Genomic DNA, 24,158 nt, shown 5'->3' with positions numbered 1-24,158 from the left:
TTTGTGAACTTTGTATCATCTTGAGTTCACAAAGCTTTGCGCTTAGAGTTGCTAACAACATGAGACAGGCCAGAGGCGACAGTAGATGGGCAGCAACATCAATGGAGAAGGTGCTATTATTGTCATTATTGTTAATAATGCCCTGCGTAAGGGTAGATACATTAGTTGGTAGGTCATCAGTAGTAGTGGATGTGAGGGCGGCAGATACATGAGATTTTTGGGAGATGATGTCTTGATGGGGAAGGTCATGATAAGTTGGTGGTTGCACATTGCCCTTGGGAACCTCACTGGTTGCTGCCATGGCAGTTAAGACAGAGGCAACCTTGAATTTCTCTGAGGGCATATACCACGTGTCATCAGGAGATATCAAGGAGAATGTCATTTGGAGAGGTACTTAGGTTGTTGAGGCACCGTCAGTGGGTGCTAAGGAGAAAAAATTGTGCTGTAATGCAACATCTAAGCTTTACCCATCGCCCTCTGCATCCTTTGTGTTGGCCTCAGCTCCAGATTGAATCACCTCCTAGAGAACAGTGATCATGTCTTCATAGGTGACACCATCAGTCATGCACATTTGTTAGAGGAGATGCTGGTTTGGGTCATAATGACTGAAAATAAGCTCTCTTAGTTTATCTACCGAGCTAGTCCAGCATTGGAAATAATCACTGAAGAGGCAGGCAATATTGTCTTGCCATAGCTTATGGAGCTTCATCGACAAAATCTTCCACTTCACAGAAGATTTCCACTGATCCAGGTTCCACCACATCTTGTCCAATTCAAGGGGCACAAATTCTGCATCCAATCTCTGGACACCAGGAGCATGGAAGACAACCATGATGATAAGTAGGACAAAGAAAAATGATTTGAGATCATCACAAGTCCCATGTTCAATACCCAGCTGGCCCAAGCCCAACATCAGGCGGACTGAGACAAAAGCAGTGTTGCCCTGCAAAAGTGTATGAATTAGCATTCAATGTGACTTCAGTCAAATCTACTAACTGTTCTCTTCACTGATTCAACATTCACATCGCGAGGCCATGGATTGAATATGTACTAAGGGTTTTGTGCCTTGCAGAGGTAGATTTACTAACTCTCTTGGTGTCCCAGTCTGAATCAACATCTGTTGTCACTTCTCGGTAGTCAGAAACATCCCTGCCTGCTACTTGCATACAATGCATGCCATCACACAAGGGAGGAAGAGATAGTGGAGGACGACTGGGTGCTGGTGTTAGTGAAGGGGAAAGGGAGGGGAAAGGGAGGGGAGGAGGGGGAGGAGTGGGGGGCAGTGTCTTCACTACTTGGTGCTGATACAGGAAACCCTCTCCTATTTCCAAGATGCTCTGAAACTTTTTTGATATCCTTATACTTGGAAAAGCTCCAATCTCCAAGCACACCACCTATCTCCCATCCAAGAGTATCATCTGAGCCATCAGTCTTGATATATAAGTTGCTGATATGTATATCACAGTGCAACACACCAAACTGTTGATACACATCTTGGTGCACTTCAGAAAATGAATCAGTAAAGACAATAAGGAAGATTTTCACATGCCTTTGATACAATCCAATAATGCCTGAGCCAATCCCACCCTGGTCTTAAATTGTGTGATCAGCTTGATGGAGGCATCTTTTATCAATAGTCTGAGGTGCATCTGATCCTAAAACTAACCATTCTGAAAGGCAGTGGCGACTTGAGCTGTCATAAGAGGACCTAGATGTGCTGTGGCTGTGGCAGAGTAGTAGTCCTTACCCACCACATATTCTTCATGGATTGTAGGAACATTATTGATACCACTGATAATGCACAAGATCTGCCCTTCTGTGAGCTTTTGACTCACATTATGCCAAGTGTATATGCAATATGTGTGGGAATATGTTGAATCCAGTGAACTATAGATCCACGGCCAAACATGTTATCTGCTACATGAAGTAGTATTTCTATCTTGTATTCTCTGGGAAACAGAGATTGCTAGGAACACCCACTTGCAGGTTGCACCTGCAGGGCCATGTACCGTGGTGGAAAGTGGGGTGCTGTATGACAACTGGTATCATATCCCACCAGATCAAGGGTCCTGTATGTCAGAGAATATGCTACATGAGTGAAGTATTTCCAACCAGTTGGACCATTGATTGAGAATAAAGTGACATGCATCAAGCCATCACAATCAAATCTACATGAAGGACTTGTCAATATCAAAATGATACATGATTGATGCAGCTCAAACCTGTAGACAACCATATCATACTTAGCGAATCTAAGAGCAAGAATGAAGTTTTGATTGTCCTGAGAAGCAAAGATCATGGAAGACTTGACTGTGAACCCAGTGTAAGCCCAACACTTTCACGATAACCATAGATGACTTCATACCACTGATCTGATTCAAAATTTCTGTAAAGCCAACAGAAGCATACCTTTTGGATTTCATTTCACCAACACTCTGCACACATCTCCAGTCAGCAGCCATGCCTTGGTCGATTAGTGTAAGGTCAGGTTTTCTTTGTGCTTCATGGCCAATGAGCACAGTTGTGCTATACCTGTCGCATATTCTAACCTTGCTATGCCTCTTTCGTATGTACATTATATAAGCTACCTACTATTTTCATTCGCGCTCAATGGTACTTCCTCAGTGACTTACATCAGTCTACTGAGGTCAGTACATTCTATTTAGCTAGTACATACATATCTAACCGATCCTGTAGCTCGTGTACTCGCTGCAGGTATATATCCAATATTAGTGACTTACATCAGTCTACTGAGCTCTTGTACTCACTGCAGGTTATGAGCCCTGCGCCCATTAATTCAAACTAACTACAAAGTACACGAAACGACTAGCCCGCCATGTCCAGCTCCAACACAAAACTTGGAGAAGATTTTCTGTGCATCCCCAAACTAGCCGCAGATGGAGAAAATTGGATGACCTACAAAGACAGGTTGCAATGGTCAGTAGATGCTAGAGGGTTTCTCGGTCACCTGGATGGTACCGAAAAGAAACCAGCAGACCCCGCAATGCTGACAGGAAGAGGACCATCTTGGGTACCATCCGGCGCTGATGAGGTCCGAGAACTCACAGCGTACAAAGCTGCATCGAAGGAGTGGCGCGTTGGCAAGGCCATCACAAAGTAACAAATTGCTAGTACCATCCCAGATTCCCTGTTCATACAGGTGAGAAGCTTAGACACTGCAAAATAAATCTTTGCGCACCTGTCCAATCTCTTCAAGAAATGTTCTCGAGTCGTGTCCATCGAGCTCCTGTGAAAGCTTCAAGACTTGAAATGTCCTGAGAAAGGGAACGTCCATGAGCATTTCGACAAATTGCAAACAATAAAGGAACAGCTGTCCTCATTGGGACATGCACCAATGGACGACAGCTTCACAGCAATAATAATGAGCTCGTTACCATCATCCTATGACCCCCACCTGTCAGCACTCACAGCATCTGCGAAAGTATCAAGTGTTGTACTCACATCAGACATGCTGATAGCAACAATCGTCGACGAGTATGACAGGAGAGCCGCGAAGATGAAGAAGAATGGCTCTTTGAGCGAAGATGCGGCCTATAACACTAATTCGGGTCAGCATAATAGGAGGATAATGGGAAACTGTCACAGTTGTGGCAAGTACAGACACATGGCGAGGGATTGTCGAAGTGCCAGAGGTTCAGGAGCAGGAGGCAAGAGCAAGTCTGATGCAAAAGCAAAAGACAGGAAACCCAAAATGGCGGCTAGCACCAAGGACAAAGGGAAGGATGATGACGAACCTGAAGGTGTCTGGTTAGCGCATGAATCAAGTCAATCAGAAGAGAAAACATCATTTACCTTCACCACGCTCACAGACTCGAGCCAAAAACAAACTGCTCAAACCAAATTGTTCGACTCGGGTGCTTCGCGCCACATGTCATTGTACTGGCACCTGTTCCAAGACTTTGTTAGTATTGCGCCAAAACCAATAATGACAGCCGATAGACATACATACATTTGAGGCGACTGGAAAGGGAAACATAGTAATTTTCCTACCAAATGGGCAGTCAAAGACACATACTGCTGAAGGATGTTCTGTACTCACCTCAAATGGGCCTGACCTTGGTGTTGATTAGTAGCCTCACATCCGCAGGATACGCTGCGTTGTTCCACAAAAGTTCCTGCAAGATCTTCAACGATAATAAGAAGCTGATGGGGGAAATATCAGTCAATAAAGGGCTGTATTGCATTAGAAGCCCCAAAGGACTGTTTGCTGGTGCAACAAGTCCAAAGGAGACCCTTACCATGTGGGAAATTCACGCGTGCCTAGGTCACATGGCGCTAAGTACTATCACACAGATGATACACGATGGCGTAGTCACTGGAATAAACCTTGATGCAGCCGAAAAGACAATGGACAGCTGCAAGTCCTGCGAGTACACAAAAGCGACTCGGAAACCAATTGGCAAAGTCTGTGACCCTCCACGCCGTGAACGATTCGGCGATCCCCAGTAAGAATACCTAGACAAAAGGAGTATTTTGCGTCAATCACAGATGACCATACCAGATTCACTCACCTGTACCTACTATGAACGAAGGATGAAACATTCAGCGCATACCAGAAGTACGAAGCTTGGGCGAACACGCAGTTCGACACCAAGATCAAACACCTTTGCTCAGATTGTGGTGGGGAGTACACTGGAGAGGTGTTTACTCGTCATTTGCACAGAAAAGGAACAGAATGAAAGCTCACTGTTCACGACATGCCAGAACACAACGGAGTCGCTGAGTGACTCAATCACACTGTTATTGAAAGAACGCGTGCGCTGCTGCATGCCAGTGGGTTGCTGAAGTTCCTGTGGGGGGAAGCCATCATGCACGTCACCTGGTTGAAGAACCGGACGCTGACTCACGCACTAGACAATAAGATGCCCTATGAGTTGTTATTCAAAAAGAAACCCAACCTTGAAAACTTACTGGTTTGGGGCTGCAACGTCAAGGTCCACTCGACGAATGGCTCGAAGCTCGATATGTGAACGATTGATGGAAAATATATGGGGTTCGACCATGATAGCAACAGCCACTGGGTCTACTTGCCAGAGTCATGGCGAGTCGTGGTAGAAAGGAGTGTGGTGTTTAATATGGCAGAGGTGGAGATGCCCATAGGACAAGCAAGAGAACCAGCACACCATGCGGTATGAATCGATGATGTTGGTTCAACACCTAAAGAATCAGTAAACCGTGCAGTACAAATCAATGATGGCGGTTCAACACTCACCGGCCAAGGACTACTTCAAAAACCCCCTCCAGACCATCTAGGTCGACACTTCGAACCACCCGCTCCACCACGTTGATCTGGAAGGGTAAGGATAGAGTCAGCTTACATCAAGAGCCTGCGTGATACCACAGATGGCAGGAGTACTGACTTACCTCGTGGGATGCAGCCTGTGGGGGAGTATGGTGAGATGGACGAGGACGACGAAGAGATCTTTGCGATGGTTGCAGGAGTAGCGACAGTAGAAGGGACCAATCCCACGACGGTCAAGGAAGCCAGTGCACAGACCGATTGGCCTAAATGGGAAGGTGTGATCAACAAGGAATTACACACACTGGAAGAAGCACATACCTGGACCGTTGTCGAATGGCCAGACAACGTCAACGTTGTAGGCTGCAAGTGGGTCTTCAGGATCAAGAGGAATGCCGATGGAGAGGTTGAGAAGTATAAAGCGAGATTAGTGGCAAAAGGGTACTCACAGGTGTATGGACTCGACTACTATGACACCTACACACCGGTGGCGCATCTCGCCTCCCTTCGCACGGTACTTGCAGTTGCAGCCAGGAGAGATTGGGACATAGACATTTTTGATTTCCACAGCACATTCCTAAATGGGAAATTAGATGCTGCTGATGAGGTAATCTACATGAAACTCCCACCTGAACTCAACGTCGACAACAAGTACAAACATCCCATTGCTCGCCTTTACGTCACCCTCTACGGTTTGAAACAAGGCACCCTCAAGTGGTATCAAGAACTCTGCCGGCTGTTGTTTGGATTAGGGATGAGAAGAGCAGAGTCAGATTGGGGAGTGTTTTTCAAACACATAGGCATGGATATTCTCGTTCTCGCGTCTCACGTTGACAACTGTACTCTCACTGGCAGCAACAGCAACCTCATCACCAAGTTCAAGTCTGACATCGCCGCTCGCTTCAAGCTCACAGATCTTGGCCCCATTGCATCCTTGCTCGGCATGAAGGTCACGCGCGACAGAGTAGCACGGACCATTTCCTTCTCACACGAAAGCTACATCGAGTCCATCCTAGCTAAGTACAACTTCTCAGACGTCAAACCTTCCTCCATCCCAATGGATCCTAACACACCACTCACCCAATTGCAATCACCCAAGACTCCTGCCAAGTCAACGCTCATGAAGCACATCCCATATTGCTGAGGCCGTTGGCTCGCTCATGCACCTCGCTGTCAGCACCTGGCCAGACATAGTGTTTGCCATCTCGACTGTCGCCCAATATGGTGCCAATCCTGGCATGGCCCACTGGGAGGCCTGTCAAGAAGATCTTTCGGTACCTCGCAGGTACGAAAAAGATGGCGCTCACCTTTGGTCAAGGCAAACTCGGCCTTGAAGGCTACACGGATGCTGATGGTGCCTCACAGGACCATAGACATGCCATCTCTGGCTACGTGTTCTTGCTGGATGGTGGAGCCATGTCCTGGAACTCAAAGAAGCAGGAGCTGGTGACACTCTCCACGACAGAGGCTGAGTACATCGCTGCCATGCACGCAGCAAAGGAAGCCATCTTGCTCCAGCTGCCTTATCTCAGAAGTATTTTGCCCACTCACTGCAGCCGACAACCCTCTACTATGACAATCAGTCTGCTATTGCACTCGCAAACTCTGGCATGTTTCACACGCACACCAAGCACATAGATATTAGGTACCATTTTATTCGTTTTTCAATTGACAAAGGTTCTATTTTACTGCCCTACAGACGATATTATCGCAGGACACTCTAACCAAACCCCTTCCTAGCCTCAAGGCTAAACACTTCGCTACTGCTCTTAGGACTCCACTCAGTTTGAGGGGGAGTGTCGCATATTCTAACCTCGCTATGCCTCTTTCATATGTATGTTACGTAAGCTACCTACTATTTTCATTCACGCTCAACAGTACTTCCTCAGTGACTTATGTACATCAGTCTACTGAGCTCATGTACTCACTGCAATACCTGGCCATCCAGTACCTGCTAAGTGGGCCAGCACCCATTGCCTGACCACAGCTGAGTGCAACATCATTGAAGAATACACAGAATTTACCCTCCAAGTTCTGGTGCCATTGGGTCAAATCTAGGCATCTAGCCCAACAGCCTATAGTCAGGTCAAATAAGTGGTTTTCTAAGATATATCTTTCTGCATGGCATGTCTGCTCATCAGATCAGTTATGACAGTTGTCCTAGCTAATACAGCAGACTGCATGCTTACTGCCATATATCATGCATGCCTGTGACCAGGAACAATTCTTCAATATATTCTGGAAATATGGTGAGCCTTTCACTCTGATTCAAATGTCTTTGCAGGGAAACTCACCTTATCCCATGATTTCAATGTTTTTGGTGTTCACACCTTCTTTCACCAGCTTATCATAGTATTCTGCAACATAGAAAGCAGTGCCTTTCATTGGATATGACAATACCTGGTATGTACAGGTGCACAAATGCCAAAGGTAAGCTAGGTTGATACAACAATTGTTATCATCTGAACTGAGTGAGACCTATGTTTAAACCAACTTTGGTGGCATGAGAGACAAGCTATAAGTAAGTAGACCACTCACTTTTTCAGTCACCATTCTTCAACTTTGTCCTACTGCAAGCCTGTTAGCAGAACATTTTTGCATTAATCACATCAAATCTGCTTGCCCACTGCCAATAGCCAAATATGGGACTACACATAAGATAGGCCTCAAGCAGTTTCCGCAAACATCACGTGATGTGACTTGCTGTGACTCTACTTGTGATTACTGCATTTGGTACCGGGACTCCAGAAGCATACTGGCAGCGCCGCAGCGGTGATACAGAACAAACTTGCAGGATTTACAGTATGTAATAAAATTAGTAGGTACATGTTAATATGAAGACTATGTTTAATTTAAGTGTGCACTCTCGAATTCTGACATTATTGCTGAAGGGAGTACACGATGGCCTCGGTATTGCTTTGCAGCCCAGGCAGCTTGTTTGCCATTAAGTCCTTTATAATAAGCATCCATGAATGAAGGTGGGTACTGTGCTCCGAGTCCATAGTAGCTGTGTGGTTGTGCTCTGAGTCCATAGCGGTAGTGTGGCTGCGCTCTGAGACCATAGCGGCAGTGTGGCTGCGCTCCGAGTCCATAGCGGCACCATTGTTCTTGAGTTGCACAAAAACCTGACCTGAGGCTGACAGAACAATCTCAACTGGGAGCTTAGACTTCGAAGGTGTAGAATTGAATGGAAAAGTGGTTTCACAGCCTGAAGCTACTACAGAACTCGAAGCTATGTCTACTGGATGACTCTGCACAGGCATGAGCATTGATTTCAAAAGTGAGTACAATTGAAAACTCACATTTTCTTTATCTACTGATATTTTCCGCTTTTTTGCCTGACTCCCTAGGTTCTCGATCGCAGACCGGACTTTTCATGACCGTTTTGGCATTTTGGCAGGTTTCAGTATCAGGCCGATGGTAGGTGAAGCGGAGTCCAGAGTGTTTGGGGGCTTTATGTACAATGTATGCCTTAAATCTTGCTTGTGTTGCCATCTCCTCCTTCAATTTCACACAAATGGTAATTCTGGAACGGATGATTTGTCGAAAAGTACGTATACTACAACTCTTCCGTTTCCGTTTTTTTATACCTTGTCGCCACGGACATCCTATACACATTCATTGCTTTTGTCACGTTTCATCACACTTTGTCACGTGATGTTTGCGGAAACTGCTTGAGGCCTATCTTATAACTCTACCTCATTTTGCGATACCAGCAGCCAAAGCACCAATTGCATGCCTCTGCATGTTGTTCTCTTCTCGGATGATTAATCAATTTCTCACACCTTATCTCCCTCCAATGCATATTGTCAAGCTTTCAGACTCTATTGAAAACATTTAAAATGTCCCATCAGATAAACTCTTGGGCAACTCTTTATGTAAGATGTTAAGATTCAACAGAGATATTTGGCTGCTATATTGAAGCTTCTTGTCCTGGTAGTATGTAATGACATTCAAACACCAATGTCCATGTATCCTATTACCAGTCAAGTGAACAGTGTTTGTGTATGAGGACCTGCAGAACTTTGGTACCCATGGGTAAGACACCAGCCACTATAGTACACTAGTACTTGTCATCAATTTCTGCATCATAGCATACTTACTTCGACTATTCATGAGATACAAGAAGATGTAACAGGAGGATGAAGAAGATTTCAGAGACTTAGACAAAGATGAATTCAGTGCATTGGAAACCCTCCACAAAGTTGCTTCAATCTCACTCACAATTTCTGTTCTGTTGACTTTCTTTGCAGGACCTCAAGTTGTCGATGGGTTCACAATCGACCAAAACCTTATCAAGACTTCAGCACATAGTTCTGAAGCCTGACTATGAGCAACTTTGGGCATGGTATATATTCACTGCATTACTTACTAGTAGGTTCATAATACGAGCAGGTGCTAGTACAGAAGTAATGAATGTATTAATCAGGTTCCAGATCAGATATACTACTCAGGGAAAGTTCAATCCTCCTTCAAGTTAATCACATCTTCTTCACCAGATCAATCAAACATAAGCAGGGTGACTTTTTGCCTCTGGCAAGGGTTGATGGAGATTATTGGGCCTCCTTTTGCTTTGCTAGGAAGCATAGTCCATCCTTTGGTATGCTTGGCACCTATTGCCCACATACAGTCTGTGCATGTGTATGGCACCCATATAAGCTTGTCAAATTTTATCTTGAGTGTGCCTCTGGTCTTCCTCAGAGATGGAGGTTGTAGAGTATCAATAAGAGCCATGTAATGCTGGTAGTAGGTGCAATTGAGAAAGTTTTGACCACTAGCATTTTGTATAGCCTCAGTAGAGGAGGGCATGAGGAAAATGCAGTTAAAGTATTTCTCCCACTACTCTGTTGAGCATCTATAGTATTGCACTTGTTGGAAGGGGAGAGCAGAAATTATCAGCAACTCTGGACGTGCGAGGTCAATGCACCTATGGGCAGGAATGGAAAGGTACGAACTGGCCTGCTTACATTTCCTGTTAGGAGCCTTTCAATAATGTCAAAGTAGAACTGCTCATAGATCTTGGCAACTTTCTGATTGATAGCAATTTCAAGGGCCTGCACATCATCCTCTGCTCCATCAACTTCTTGTTCCTCACCCCCATGCAGGGCATTCAGGTCCACATCCCTACCTGCCAAAAATGTAACATGGGTTTGACACAAACACCCTGGATCCAAGTGGCAAGGTGCATGGGCTGGTAGTCTAGGTCTTGTAAATCATCAACATCCCTTGTCTTACAGCTGCAGTTTTGCATTCTTTGTTTATTTAAGAGTTTCTTGCTCTGTTATATGATACTCAAATCAAAGGCCACCTTGATCTCATCCATGTATTGCTGTGATAAATGGAAGTCATAGACTCTGGCTTGAACTTCCTCTGTATCAGCAGGCGTAGAAATCCATTATGTCCTGCATTCATGGTGATGTCGCACAGGAAGTACAGTGGCTCAAAAAAGTGTTCCAATGTTTGTAGGTTTTCATATAATTGTGTTATTGCAAGCCAGGGCTGTGAGAATCTACTGAGCCAAAGGGAGGTCCCGAAAAGCTTTGCTTCTCAGCTACAATTAGGACCCGTATAGCATGAGAATCTGACGATGTTGTGTGAAGATATGGCTATTTTTATTAGATGACTCATTGGAACACTTTTTTGAGTTTGAATCTGATATACATAATCTCTATAATTCTAGTACTTAGTGTTTCCTCCCTTAGCTTTAATGACTGCTGCTACCCTCCTAGGCATACTTTCTATCAATTTCTGATATTCCTCCTTAGCAATCTTTCCCCACTCTACTACAACTCTCTCCCATAACTGAAATAGTCCATTAGGTAGGTCTTGATAGGCAGCAAGCATTCTCTTGAGTAATTCCCAAAGATGTTTAATGGGATTGAGGTCTGGAGACTGTGCTGGCCATGATAGGACAGTAATATCATGGTCCTCAAACCATTTGGTAGCCAACTTTGAGGTATGCTTGGAGTCATTATCTTGTTGGAAGATAATGTCTTCTTCATCAATACCTGATTCTTGTATGCTTTTAAGCAGACACTCCTTCAGAATGGAGACACTGCTCTGCATTCATCCTCCCCTCCACCTCACATAGAATTCCTACCCTATGTCACCCCATGCAGCCTCACACCATCATATTTCCTCCTCCAAACTTAAGAGTATCTTTCACTTCTTTTTCTCCAAGTGGATCTTCTGCTTTTTTCCAAACATACTCTTGACCATCTGACCTCATCCTATTGATTTTAGTTTCATCTGACCAAATAACTCTCTTCCAGTCCTCTACAGTCCAGTTTTGGTGCTTTAAAGCAAATGCTAGTCTCCTTTTCCTATAGGCTGGTGACAGTAGGAGTTTCTTCTTCTTGACTACAGCTTTAAGATTGGCTTCCTTGAGAGTGTTCCTGACTGTTTGAGTGGAGACAGTGGTAGGGATGATGGAATTGATGTATTTTGTGGCTTGAACAGCAGTAGAGGCCTTTCCAGATATGATATGATGAACAAGAGCTCTTTTGTCATGCAGAGTAAGTTTAGAAGGACGACCTATTTTGACATTTTGTTTGTTGAGAATATTCTGGTTAATAACCCTGGCAATAGTTGACTTCCTCAGACCAGTTTTGGAGGCAATCTGCCTGACCAGAGGTGGAGAGAAAATGGATATTATCTCTTTGAGAAGAGGAAATAGATTTCATGCTGATTATGAGGGACATGATATTATTGGAAGGGTTTATATATGTACAGGATATTAAAGTAAGACCATATTGTCAATATGGGACCATTTATATATATATTTGTAAATGGTGTCATCTCTAAATGATCTGATTTTCATATTTTAATAGAAACTCAAAAAAGTGTCCCAATGAGTCACCTAATTAAAATAGCCATATCATCACACAGCGTCATTGGAATGTCATGCTATAGGTGACATAACTGTAGCCGAGACGTGGAGATTTTTGGGACCTCCCTTTGGCTTAGTCAGATTCTCACGCCCTGGCTTGCAATAACACTAATTACATGAAAACCTACAAACATTGTGACACTTTTTTGAGCCACTATAAGTGCCACTGTTGTATAAAAGAGGAATGATGGGGGAGTCTTCATTATCGGGATCTTCCAGTGCATGACAGGCACAACTCTTGAGTAAGCTCTCCCATCAAATCTCTCAGTGAGATGGGTGAAGCAAGCATTGAGTATGTAAATGCATATCGCTGCCAAACCCAATATAGGTTCCAGAGTACGCACTTTGGCATCAGCTTCAGCCAAGTTCCTGAGCATTATATGTACTGTGGCCAGGTGATAATATATGAAGAGCCTAGGACAAAGTATGAGCTTGGTGTATAGAATGACATGCAGCTGCGTTCTCACCACCAAACTCGTCTTTTAATTATAACTACAGCACACTTAATCAGTTCTTCAGGAAGAGTAGACAAAGCATGAATGACCTTATCCAGCAGGACTCAAATCTCCAAGCATGTGTAGCCATTATGACTATTCACACCTTTCTCTTTCCCAGTGCATTCAAAGTATATTTGGCTTATTGAATTCAAGTCAGCTAGGATCTTCCATTCCTTCTTCTTTTCTAAAAGCTCCTTAGGTTTTCTTTAGCAAAACACCCCTGGTATTAATTGGTAAGAGGTGTTCTTAGTGCAGTATGCCTGAATATAGGAAACATTGTCTGCAAGATCTGTCATGGTGGCACAGAAGCTGGCAAGTTCCTTCATCTGCAAGGTGTGGTCAAGATGGAATTTGTCTTTCCTTGTTGTAAGGCTAGAAATCTTTTCCAGGGGTGCGGCTGGCATGAGGTGGCTCAGAAGCTTCTCATGACAAGACTCATGCCAAGGTGACAACATGCCCCTCTGCCTCAATGGTCAGAGCGACGTCAATAAGTCAGTCATGAGGATCCAAGCGTCAATATTTAGATGCTTAAACATGTCTTGAAAAGCGAAGTGTCTTTTAACATCATCCTCCCTTATTCTGCCTTAGTCATTAATCCTTCATACACTTTATGTATGTCACAGCTTGTATATATTTATATAAGTATTACTAACTCCGCCCGATAATGTAGCTTAGCACTGGTGATTAGGGTCCACAACTGCATCACATCCAGATCTCACTTCAACATGGTAAGTAATACATATCTTAGCGCATATTATTTACCAACAACAGGACTTTATTTCCTAATTTGCTTCTGATATAGTAAGCTTGGCTGGATCTGCATCTCTCATTGGAGGACTGGCTTGCATACAAGCTCTAAATATTACATAATGTAGGTGTAGGCTATTCAGTTATTCAGTTATTCATACCATACTTATTCTCCCTACTTCATACCTCATACACTAGCCACCATGTCTTATCATCAATATCAACAACATTATCCAAATGAAGTACATATATAATCAGTTTACCATGGTAATATATGGGTGTCTGGAATAGCCTTTGTGCATGGCATAGGTCAGATCTCGGATCTCGGTTCAAAGTCACTGAGCCAATTTGTGTAGACTTCTAGCCAATTGAACACCCACTGAAAGGACTGCATGATGGGCACTCAACAAATCTTGTGAACTCGAGATCTGGCATCTTGCTTATGCTTGCAATAGCCAATGTCTTTTGGTTCAGAACTCCACTGCAAAACATGAGTATGACTTATGTGAAAGGCAATTTACTTTAAATCCCTCCTGCTCATATTGAATTCCCCTAGCAGCTCATTAGTATTCTAATGTCAGTGAGTGGCCAGGTCCCCCACCAATGTTTCATTGCCAAACTTCCAGCAGAAACTCTATCTGAAATATTCATGCTAGTTGTACATGGCTCCCTCAAATGACATGAAACATACGAGATTGCCTCTTAAAGTGTCATGATGCCAGATTCACTAGCATTAGTAAACCAGTGTAGAAACAACAATACTGCCAGGAACAAAGATAGCTCCTAGCTGTATCTATAAATGTTGTAGGTCGTGCGTTGCCTAGTCTGCGATACTTGAGATGGCAAGTGCGTTCGACCCTATAGGGGAAGCGAGTGCAGCAAAGATCTACAGGTACGCGCTGAAGCGAAGCACGAGAAAGCGCAGGTGCGCGCAAGGCGCGGGAACACGCGCGCGTATTAGCGCGAAGCGCGGGAAAGCGCGCGTGCATATGCAGAAACAACAGAGAGGTTAGACTTAAGTGATGATATGATACTAGATAAGAGAAGAGAGATGCGAGGTGTAAACAGATAGAGTTCTACTATGTTCTGCTAAGTAGTAAGTAAGTAGTAATAAGTAAATGGGAGGTAAAGTAAGGTAAAGTGTAGTATGTACTGCTGGCGCTTATATAGCGCGCCTAAGCGCGGTCATGCGGAGCCGAAGTGCTACTGAGTAGGTATGTAAAAATATATATGAGTGAGAAACTATGATAAAAATAAAGGTGGAACTATGCTAATAAAGGAAATGGAAATATACGTACTAGGGAGCTTGGTGGACAGTGGATGGATGCATCTGAATGGCTGGTGCTATAGGGCGCGCAAGCGCGGGAACGCGTGCGCGCGCATACATCGTGAAGCGCGGGAATGGTGCGCGCATGGTGCGCGTTGCACGGGAAAGCTGTGCCTCATATAGAGATAGCTGCGGGTAGCGCACAGAGTGACACTACAAGTTCATGCTATGTACTTCCTAGTGTAAAGCTGTCATATCAGACCATGAGACACACGAGTCTCTACACTGGCACTAGAGGAGAGCAGCCCTCTCTCACACCAGCCTATTGTCGACACTCACCGTTGATCTCTACAAAATGGTCTCCAATAAATCTGGAGTTGGCTGGACATAGTTGGCCACCATGATCAGATGATCAGGAAGATCCTTGATAGATATCATGATCAAAGCTCAATAAGGAGCAGCATCTAATTGTGAAGGACAGATGTAAGTTGTGTATCATTGTAGCCTACACCTGTCTAAACATGTCTGCCTTTAGAAGGAGGTGTCGGGATTTCACTCCAATGATGTGCCATCACGCCCACTGCATGCCCACTGTTCTCAACCTGTTGTTCCCAGAGATGTACAGATGGTATTCCCTGGATATAGCCAGCAATATTTGGATGTCACTTTATAGTGCCCTTTATTTTCTAAATGAGCACAGGACAGAGGGCTCTGGAGCTCTTCATCTCAAGTCTATAAAACTCATAAGAACCAACAACACCATTTTTTTCTTCTGGAATTTCTATCCAAGGTTCATTCAGACAGTCAAGGGGACCCCATTCACCACTCTTATAGGTGCTAACCTTTAAGAAGTTCCTGTGCAATCTCCTCACCTTCCCAAACTACATAACATTGTTCTCTATGACATTCATTTGAACTGGGCCACTTTCCACCTTTCTACTCTCCTTGGCGTGATCCTAACTCAATCACTTACTCTGTTCAGGCACTGTATCCAGTCATTAGAGCTGTCCCACCATAGTGGTAAAGTCAGACTAACATTTGATAAGTTTTTGGGGATTCTAAAAGCTTATTCCCACCTCCAACATCTCGTGCTAAGAGCCTCAGGGCCACTGCCTGGTCGACCTTTATATTAAGTATCACTTCCCCTGCTCCAGTGGCTTCACTATGAATTCCCTCAAGTTAGAAATCCTGCCAAGCTATTCAGAGGGTTTCATGCCTCCAATCTGATCAAGCTTTCTATTGGCAAGAGTTACATCCGCAAACAACTCACATATGACAATGACAATGGCAATGAAGACAGCCCTGCTAATAGTCTTCTAAGATACTGTGCTACTCATCACCCATTTTTGAACCTGCAGGAATTATCGCTCAACAGGATCACTGCACCTATTGAAGCATTCAGTCTCTTCCTGGCCAGTGTTCCCACACTTCGTCATCTGTCACTACTTGGTATACCAAAGGCCCTCCATGTTATGCTCAGCATTGGTTAGACATCTTAATGTTCAAAGATCCAAGTAAAATCAATGTTCTAGTGAAGATGAAGTTAGATTGCAGGCCCTGGTCTGCATAGGTCAAGTTAAAGATACAAAGTGTAAAGAGTAAGGTATATATAATAGTATTGAAACAGAGCTTGAATATAAGTAACAAACGAGAAAGAGAACAAAGAATTGTACAATAGAATGTTATGGAACATTATGGAATGATTAGTAATAGTGACAATGTAAAAGGTGAAAAGTGATAACTGTAACCCTCCATGCTCTGGCACCCATCTAGGATCCTTTGATGAGTTCTGGTATACCCTGCTCTGACCTTGAGTCCATCCAGATTTTCTGAAAGAGGAAAACTATCAATGATATAAGCCTTTGTTGCGTGTTGCGCACCATTCTACATCTGACATGTCTACAGCAATTCAGACAGACTAGTAATGCAGCACCTACATCGCTAGCTTTAGCTCTTGGGAAGGCTTTTGGTGGGGCAATGTCCAAAATGTGGGATGCGGAGCCTAGCAGAGATGCAAGCCCAATTCTATGATGGCATTGATATAAGTTTAAGCATTCATGTACTAGTCTCTCATTATTGCTGACAGCTGATTATACTTTAGTAGTACCTAAGTTCATAGTACCTTCGGCACCTGTGTGTTATAGGTGTGTAGCTGTTACATGGTGCACATTAATAGAATGAATAGAGTTGTGGAAATCAGGGAGGGGTGCTTCCCCCATCACAATGAATGGACCAGTGTGCTGCCAGTGTCTACTCAGATATTAAGTAGAACTACAGAAAGTCGTGTCTTGAGTCCTAACATGAACATCCAAGACATATTCCACATGTGAAAAAAAATCACCAATGATATTAGTTTCTCAAACAGCTGTAATAATTAGATAGTTGCCAACAACACAAAGATTATAGTGGTTTGTTTGTATATATAGTATCCAACCTGGACCTAATTCTGCTTTTCTGGCCAGCAACATGGTGGCACAGGCGAATACTATGCCGAGACAATCATTATAGTGATATGTGAGTGCTACAATCTCATGGCAGGCTAAAGTACTGCTTCAAAATCATTGATACCCAAGCAGCACTCTCTGAACTGTAAATCCTGGTTGAAATTCACATCTTGACCTGTATCAATAACTATGCTTTGCAGGTGGTAACATTCTACACCTCAATCCCCTCATGATACCTCAGATGATTTGAGACAATTAGTTGGGGCCATCCTTTCCCAAAGTGATTCTACTCCCTTGTCTACCACATGGGATAGAGTGCATATTGGCAGAAAATCTTCCTCTGATCTAAGGACCCATCATTTTTTTCTCCTGGTTATCTTGTGTTATGTTCTCTATACATGAGATTAGGTGTTTGAGTTACTATACACTTACATCAATTGGTTAATTCTGTCACATAATATCTAATACTTGCTCCTTTGATCACTTATCTATGTCATTTAGGAATCAAAGTGCTGTCCAATAACATCAATCTCATTCGTAAATTTCACATCATACAAGTGCACCTTCTACACTACTAGCTTTGAGATGTTAATTTCCAGAAGAAACTATTGGCTTCCTCCATAAGACACCGAATACTGCTGTGGACTCTAATGACTAGTATAGTCCTAGTGACAGTGATGGATCTGACATGCCAAGAGACACTCATTCACCATTTTGTGGTGGCATAAATGCTCACATGCACCACTTTGTGGTTCATGATGGCCTGCCATTCATACGGCCCCTTGGTCAGTGAGGATAGTACTCAGCACTCCATCGCATCTCCTTCATGCTATGCAAACTACATTACATTATCTGATAGGGATCACTTCAAAGATTATCTACCCACTACCATATTATGGACTCATTAATTTACTGATGTGCCCTGCCAGGGCTTGCTCGATGTTGTAAGTTGATATTTGGACTTGCATAGTCAATGGCTGACAAGCTTTCAGAGTGGGACATCCAGGAAGTCATTTCACCTTTTCCAGATATACTGATCATGAGCGTCTCTGTGATCAAGTTTGCAAACAGAGATTTCCTGAAGTGTGTACAAAGGTGAGATAGATCATATTCACTGCAGTCAGAAGTTCACTGAGCTTTATCTAGATGATCCAGAAACAGAAGAAGGATCATCTATGAGCTGCTACCACGCATTTGAACAGACTTTTTTTGTGCTAATATTGCATCTAGTTATGTGATCCGCCAAATTTTAGGTTGGGTGATGGAAGCACCTCACCTTCTATATTTCTGAGCTTGGCTATATATTACTAAACCTGTCAAGAGCTCTGAACTCGCATCTTTCATGTGCTGATATTCCTTCTGTTAACTTTCACTAGATTAGATCGAGCTATAGTCGCATTGACTTGTCACAACAACCTGAAGGATCCCGATGCTGACCAAGTGTGAGCAAAGCAACAAATGCAATGAGGCACACTGTTCTGAAACCCATATGACAGGAGCTTCTTTTTGGCACAGGCTCACATTGATGCTCCTGCCCTTGTCAACCCCATTGTGTACTTGAATCCCTCAATGACTTTCTCTCTCCTTCAGCCCCTCCAAGACATACATTTCTCAATCTATCATCTTCATGCTCACAAACAGAATGTTATTTCAATGATAGAGAAGGTCGGAGGGAAACTCGTCTGCTTAAGGAGCACAATGTGGTTAGACTAATACTCTCAATCAGTGTTGGAAAATCTTGACGGGCCAGATCCTATAGACAGTTCTGAGCAGAAGTTCTCCTTGTTTGTGTATATTTACATGCATGTGATGGTCTGAAATTATCTGTAATCATACCATAGGTTCACTCCTTTTAATTGTGATATTTCACTGATTACAATTTGGATGTTTATTAGAACATATCAAAGTGGGTGTTGACCTGGTGAAGTTACCCAGTTTATAAGCAAACAACATTGTCATTTCCAGGTAAGTAGTGACCCGCTACTCGCCCATTAAGCTGCCCTGTTACATTAGCTAAAGTGAGGGGATTTCTATGACAAGTTTGGTCACTCTTGCTTGATCACCAAACTCTTTTTTTGTTCCTTTTATTACTCATCGCTTCTTATCACCTTTTTCATTCGGTTTTATTCTGTCTGTTGGAGGTGTGCCGACAGAGCAGAGGGATGGCCTTATGCACGGTATAATCACAGCTCATACTTTTTGACATTCCATTCATGGGTTCTCATAGGGCCAAAATCATTTTGCACATTGTGTCATGTATGTACAGAGTGTATGGTCCAATATAGTTCGGTCCATGGCCCTGGAGTTGGGTGGATTGAATCAAAATAAGGTTTGTGGTCCATCATTTCTCTGACTGTGCTTCATTACTTCTTAATTTTTCATGTTTTTATCCTTTTTTCTTCACTTTTCAGAACTGTTTCAAATTTACAGCACAACTCATCCTATAGTGTGGCCGATCCCTCCTTCAATATCCCTGGAACTTTCATTCACTAGTGGAACTGACTGCGACGTGACATGGACACTGATATTTTAATGATGTACTTATGCGCTTTCTTAATGCTCTAGCCAAAACTCTGTTGTCTTCTGTTGAACAATGTGGGAGTCGGACATTGGTGATCTCGGTACATGCTTATTAACACACTTTGTATCCATAGCTTCTAATGTGCACTTAACCAAATATCATTAGCCTAACATCATTTGATCTATCAGGCAACACTTGGGAATTTGGTGTTGTCTCCAGAATTTTCCAATGTCCATGGAGAGTCCAGTACTTTATCTAAAGCACTCAATTTGTTCCATGCAGAAAAAGATGCCATCCTGGTTCTCTTTAAAAGGATTGCCATAATCTCACTGCTCCATAAGAGTGACAAGGATACATGATCAGAAGACTCACCTCTTGGATGTAGTAGGTGCAGTGTCACAGAGCTCATTTACCGCCAGCAGAGAACGAGACTGATGATGTCTTTGGAGGACACATGCACTGCAGTTCATTGGTCACTCCAGCTCCTTGTTTCTCCCTCTGAATGGACCTATGCCAAAATAGAAATAGAAATACGACCACTTGTTTTTCTTACTTTCTGAACCTCACATGAATGCTTCTCCCCCTTATGCATTAATCTAATTGCTCAAAGCATCCCAGAGCTTGTCATCCAACAAAAATATTGCACTCTGAAGATATCAATGTGTAGTATTAATAGTAAATCACTGTCAATAATTACATAAAGTCACATCCAGGTCCTAAATTTGGATTCAATGTTTTGCTCCCAGCAGTTGCAAATCATTCACCATCGATTCGCTATGTACTATCACTTAGCAATATTTAATTCGCCATGACCCTCCAACCCTGAATCATTCAAAATTTGATTTACTATCAGCATACGGCAAATCCAGTCCCAGTTGTTTTCAACCCAGCAAGTCTGAAATGTCATAGTTAGATCCTGTCAGAAGTATGTATCATTCAATATGTTGTGGCTGGGAATTTCTGATTTCATTTTGGAGACCCACATGATGTTTGTTGGTGCTACAAAGGGTGGTCATGGGGACTAGGGATCTTGTTCAGTGCATTGCTCTCTTTTCTTGTATGTAGTTCCACTATATCACTAATATAGTGACTTTGTAGGATATCACTCACAGCTATCCAGCATAAGCAAGGGTCCACAATCAATGGAAACCTCTGTGAGTATGTTCGTACATTCCCTTGGGTGTAGATTCTGTTCCAACAACTGCTTGGTTAAGGCCAGTTAGATGCACTCCAAACAAGCCAGTTCAGAAGTGAATCCTCAAGGTACATTTCCTTCACCTTGCAAGCAAACTGACCATGAGCAAATTTCAAGGTATGTTTTTACAGAAAATGAATTTTATCATTAGCAGATTTCAAACCTGTATAGTCCAAGAGAAACAGATTTTGACTCTAGCAATCACTTGGCAATTTAATATTTCATAGGTTTTGAACCCACACAGACAGATTCAGATTCTGTTGTATCAACTGCTTGGCTAAGATCAGTGAGATGGACTTTCAATGAACTCATTCAGAAGTGAAGCCTCAAGGCACATTTATCTGCATTTTCTCAGTTTTTTCAATAGCATGGTCACTGTTGATTCCTTTATCCTGCTTTTATTGCAAAAGACATCAGACTTCTTCTGGGACTCTTGACTTCAAGACCTGTTTATCTAGCAATTGCTCTGAAAAAGTGCTGATGGCAGACCACCATGGTGGGCCCATGATGTTTGTGATGTCTTGATAATAATATCTGAGCCACAAGTGACAAATAAAAATAGAAGGATCACATATGATTGGGCCTAAGAGGGGTGTCAGAAATTCATGTCTGCATCCAGTGTAATGAGGTGAAATATCATGGCTGGGATGAAGGTGATGGTGTATGAATGCAAGGATCAGGTCTCCTCAGGCTCAGACATCAAATTCTATCTCATCCAACCAGGTTCAAAGATTCATTTATGTAAAATATTTATCTCTACTTCTTTTATCTCATCTACCACTGATGATCTCAAGCTTGATTGATATTGCTGTTTGTTTTATGCACAAATTAGGAATATTTTTTGCTAAAAAATCACCAGAGGCAAATGCGAGTATCTTAATGCAAACTTGGAATGATAAGCACAAAAACAATTTAATTCTTTCCAAAGGTCTCGACTTAGTTGAAGAACAAGAGCAGATTATACATCAAGTTTGATTCTAATGACCTGAGCAATGAAGAAGAATACACATCTATCAAGGCAAAGATTCAAGCTGTATTTGAGATCTTTCATCATCTTATTGCTCTCCTCTTGCTTTTTGAAAGTACTGTATTGCATTCTGTATTCAATTCATCTATTTAGCTAAAGGAAAACATTATGAGTAACAGGGAACAGTAGACCTGCCTTACAGATTGACTTCTTAATGGTCTCTTTGAAGATGCATCTAACTAGTGTTAGTCAAACAGTTGCTGCAACAGAATTCCAGTCTGTTTCAGATCTGTGTGTGTGTGGATTCAAAACTTGCTAAAGATAAAATTTCCAGTGATTATTAGAGTCAAAATCTGTTTCTCTTGGAATGTGCGGGTGTGAAACCTGCTAATAATAATTTTCATTTTCTTTAATGAAACCACACCTTGACACATGCTCATGATCAGTTTGCTTACAAGCTCATCAGAGCTGTGTTTAGCCATGTGATTGTCCTGACAGAATAGACATCTGTTTCAGTTGGAGTGCAACAGGTTTAAAACCTGTTGAATATCACATTTTGTTCATAAGAACATGCCTTAAATATCTGCTCATAGACAGTATCTCAGGCATTGATCTTCATTATCCTTACTTAAGCTGTCACCAGAGTCAAAATGTTTCTCTTGGACTTTGCAGGTTAAATCTATACAACACCAAATCTACTGCAACTGTGCCCACTGTCTCAGCTTTATATATTATTGTTTATTTCTATATCAGACCATATGACAATGCAATCAATACTTTACAACATGTTTGGTTCCTGATAGAGGTCTATTTTCACATCATTCTAAGCACTTTTATAGCGCAGTGTGATGTGTATTTCATTTGACACACCTGGCACTTCAGCACATGCTTACTAGCACAAGCACTTTTGTTGTGCATCAGTGTGTGCACCTTTAGCTCGATCACTTGTCCTCTTTCTGTCCATTTCATGCATGTTTTGGTTTGTCAGTGCATATTGCCATTATATCCCTGTGTATTCTGACAACATCTCTGGCACTATGTGCAAACATATTGCATCTTTATGTCATGGACACTTACTTACATATTCGCTTCGCTTCTGACTTGCTTTCATGCTCTGAGATTGCACTTGGAATTACTTACATAGCACCATGTATTATCTACCTTTTAACAAGTTTCCACCACCATCCTGCAGATCGTCCAAACTCTAAGTCTAAATTCTACCATGCTATAACTACTTCTCAACAAATTCTAAGTGTGTTCTCAGCATGTGGAAGCAAGTTGGAAGCGCAGCTAATAGGCAAAAATATGTAAGTTGCTTCTGAATGGGTTTATTGGAAGCACATCTAACTGGTCTTAGCCAAGCAGTTGATACAACAGAATCTAAATTTGTCTGTATGAGTTCAAAACCTGCTGAAAATGAAATCTCAAGTAATCACCAGAGTCAAAATCTGTTTCTCTTAAATTGTGCAGGTTTGAAACCTGCCAATGATAACATTTTTATTTGTATTCTATAAAAGCACACCTTGACATATGCTTTTGGTCGGTCAGCTTGCAAGCTGTTCATAGTTGTATTTAGCCAAGTGGTCGTCATAACAGAATCCAAACCTGTTTCCATTAGACTGCAACAGGTTTGAAACCAGTAAAGATGTTTGTTTTCATTGGTCTGTAGTCAAGTTGTCAATAGAGTCAAAATCTATTTCTCTTGGACTGCGCAGGTTTGAAACCTGCTGATGATAATATTTTTATTCTATGAAATCATACCCTGACATTTCTTCATAGATTATTTTCTCAAAAATAGTCTTAGCTGTGTTATTGCCACAATAGATTCAAAATCTGATTATCCTAGACTGAGCAGGTTTAAAACCTATATAATTACATTTTTTTCATTGAAATATGCCTTGAATATTTGCTCATGAATGGTTGCCTCAAAAACTCATCATGACCAGTCTTGGCCAAGTGGTTGTTACAACAGAATTAAAGTCTGTTTATTTTGGACTGCGCATGCTTAAAATATGCTAAGTGATACATGTTTTTGACCTGCTTAGTCTAGGAGAATCAGATTTTGACTTTGATAAATTATGAACTAGAAACAAGGAAGATCAAAGTCTGAGAAACTGTCCATGAGAAAATATCCAATTAAGCATGTTGCAACATAAAACAGAAATGTATCATTCAATTGGGCTTGAGAAGGATGTCAGAAATTGATGTTAGAACTAAAAAAAAATGCAGATAAATGTACATTGAGGATTAACTTCTGAATGGATTCATTAGGAGTGCATCTGACTGGTCTTAGCCAAGCAGTTGATATAACAGAATCTAAATCTGTCTGTGTGGGTTTAAAACCTACTAAAGATGAAATTATCATGTGATC

At 42.3% G+C, this 24,158-nt stretch overlaps 2 protein-coding genes across 2 annotated transcripts; one reads left to right on the top strand and one right to left on the bottom strand.

Moving 5' to 3' along the window:
- Positions 1-463: 463 nt before the first annotated feature.
- On the bottom strand, positions 464-2,576 carry F5891DRAFT_980511 (uncharacterized protein; the record flags this gene model as incomplete). The annotated part of the gene is made up of 12 exons (XM_041377007.1): positions 464-520; positions 635-943; positions 1,089-1,159; positions 1,296-1,431; positions 1,476-1,502; positions 1,587-1,624; positions 1,667-1,791; positions 1,836-1,887; positions 1,981-2,168; positions 2,223-2,310; positions 2,337-2,386; positions 2,410-2,576. 12 exons carry the CDS (start codon positions 2,574-2,576, stop codon positions 464-466), a joined length of 1,308 nt encoding a protein of 435 aa, XP_041225817.1.
- A 15,501-nt stretch (positions 2,577-18,077) lies between these two features.
- Positions 18,078-18,817, top strand: F5891DRAFT_1188940 (uncharacterized protein; the record flags this gene model as incomplete). The annotated part of the gene is made up of 3 exons (XM_041367072.1): positions 18,078-18,187; positions 18,481-18,546; positions 18,601-18,817. 3 exons carry the CDS (start codon positions 18,078-18,080, stop codon positions 18,815-18,817), a joined length of 393 nt encoding a protein of 130 aa, XP_041225816.1.
- Positions 18,818-24,158: the final 5,341 nt, after the last annotated feature.

The sequence above is a fragment of the Suillus fuscotomentosus genome (genome assembly GCF_016647785.1).
Source record: "Suillus fuscotomentosus strain FC203 chromosome Unknown F5891scaffold_28, whole genome shotgun sequence".
NCBI classification, from domain to species: domain Eukaryota; kingdom Fungi; phylum Basidiomycota; class Agaricomycetes; order Boletales; family Suillaceae; genus Suillus; species Suillus fuscotomentosus.
This window is presented reverse-complemented; position numbering and strand designations above follow the sequence as displayed.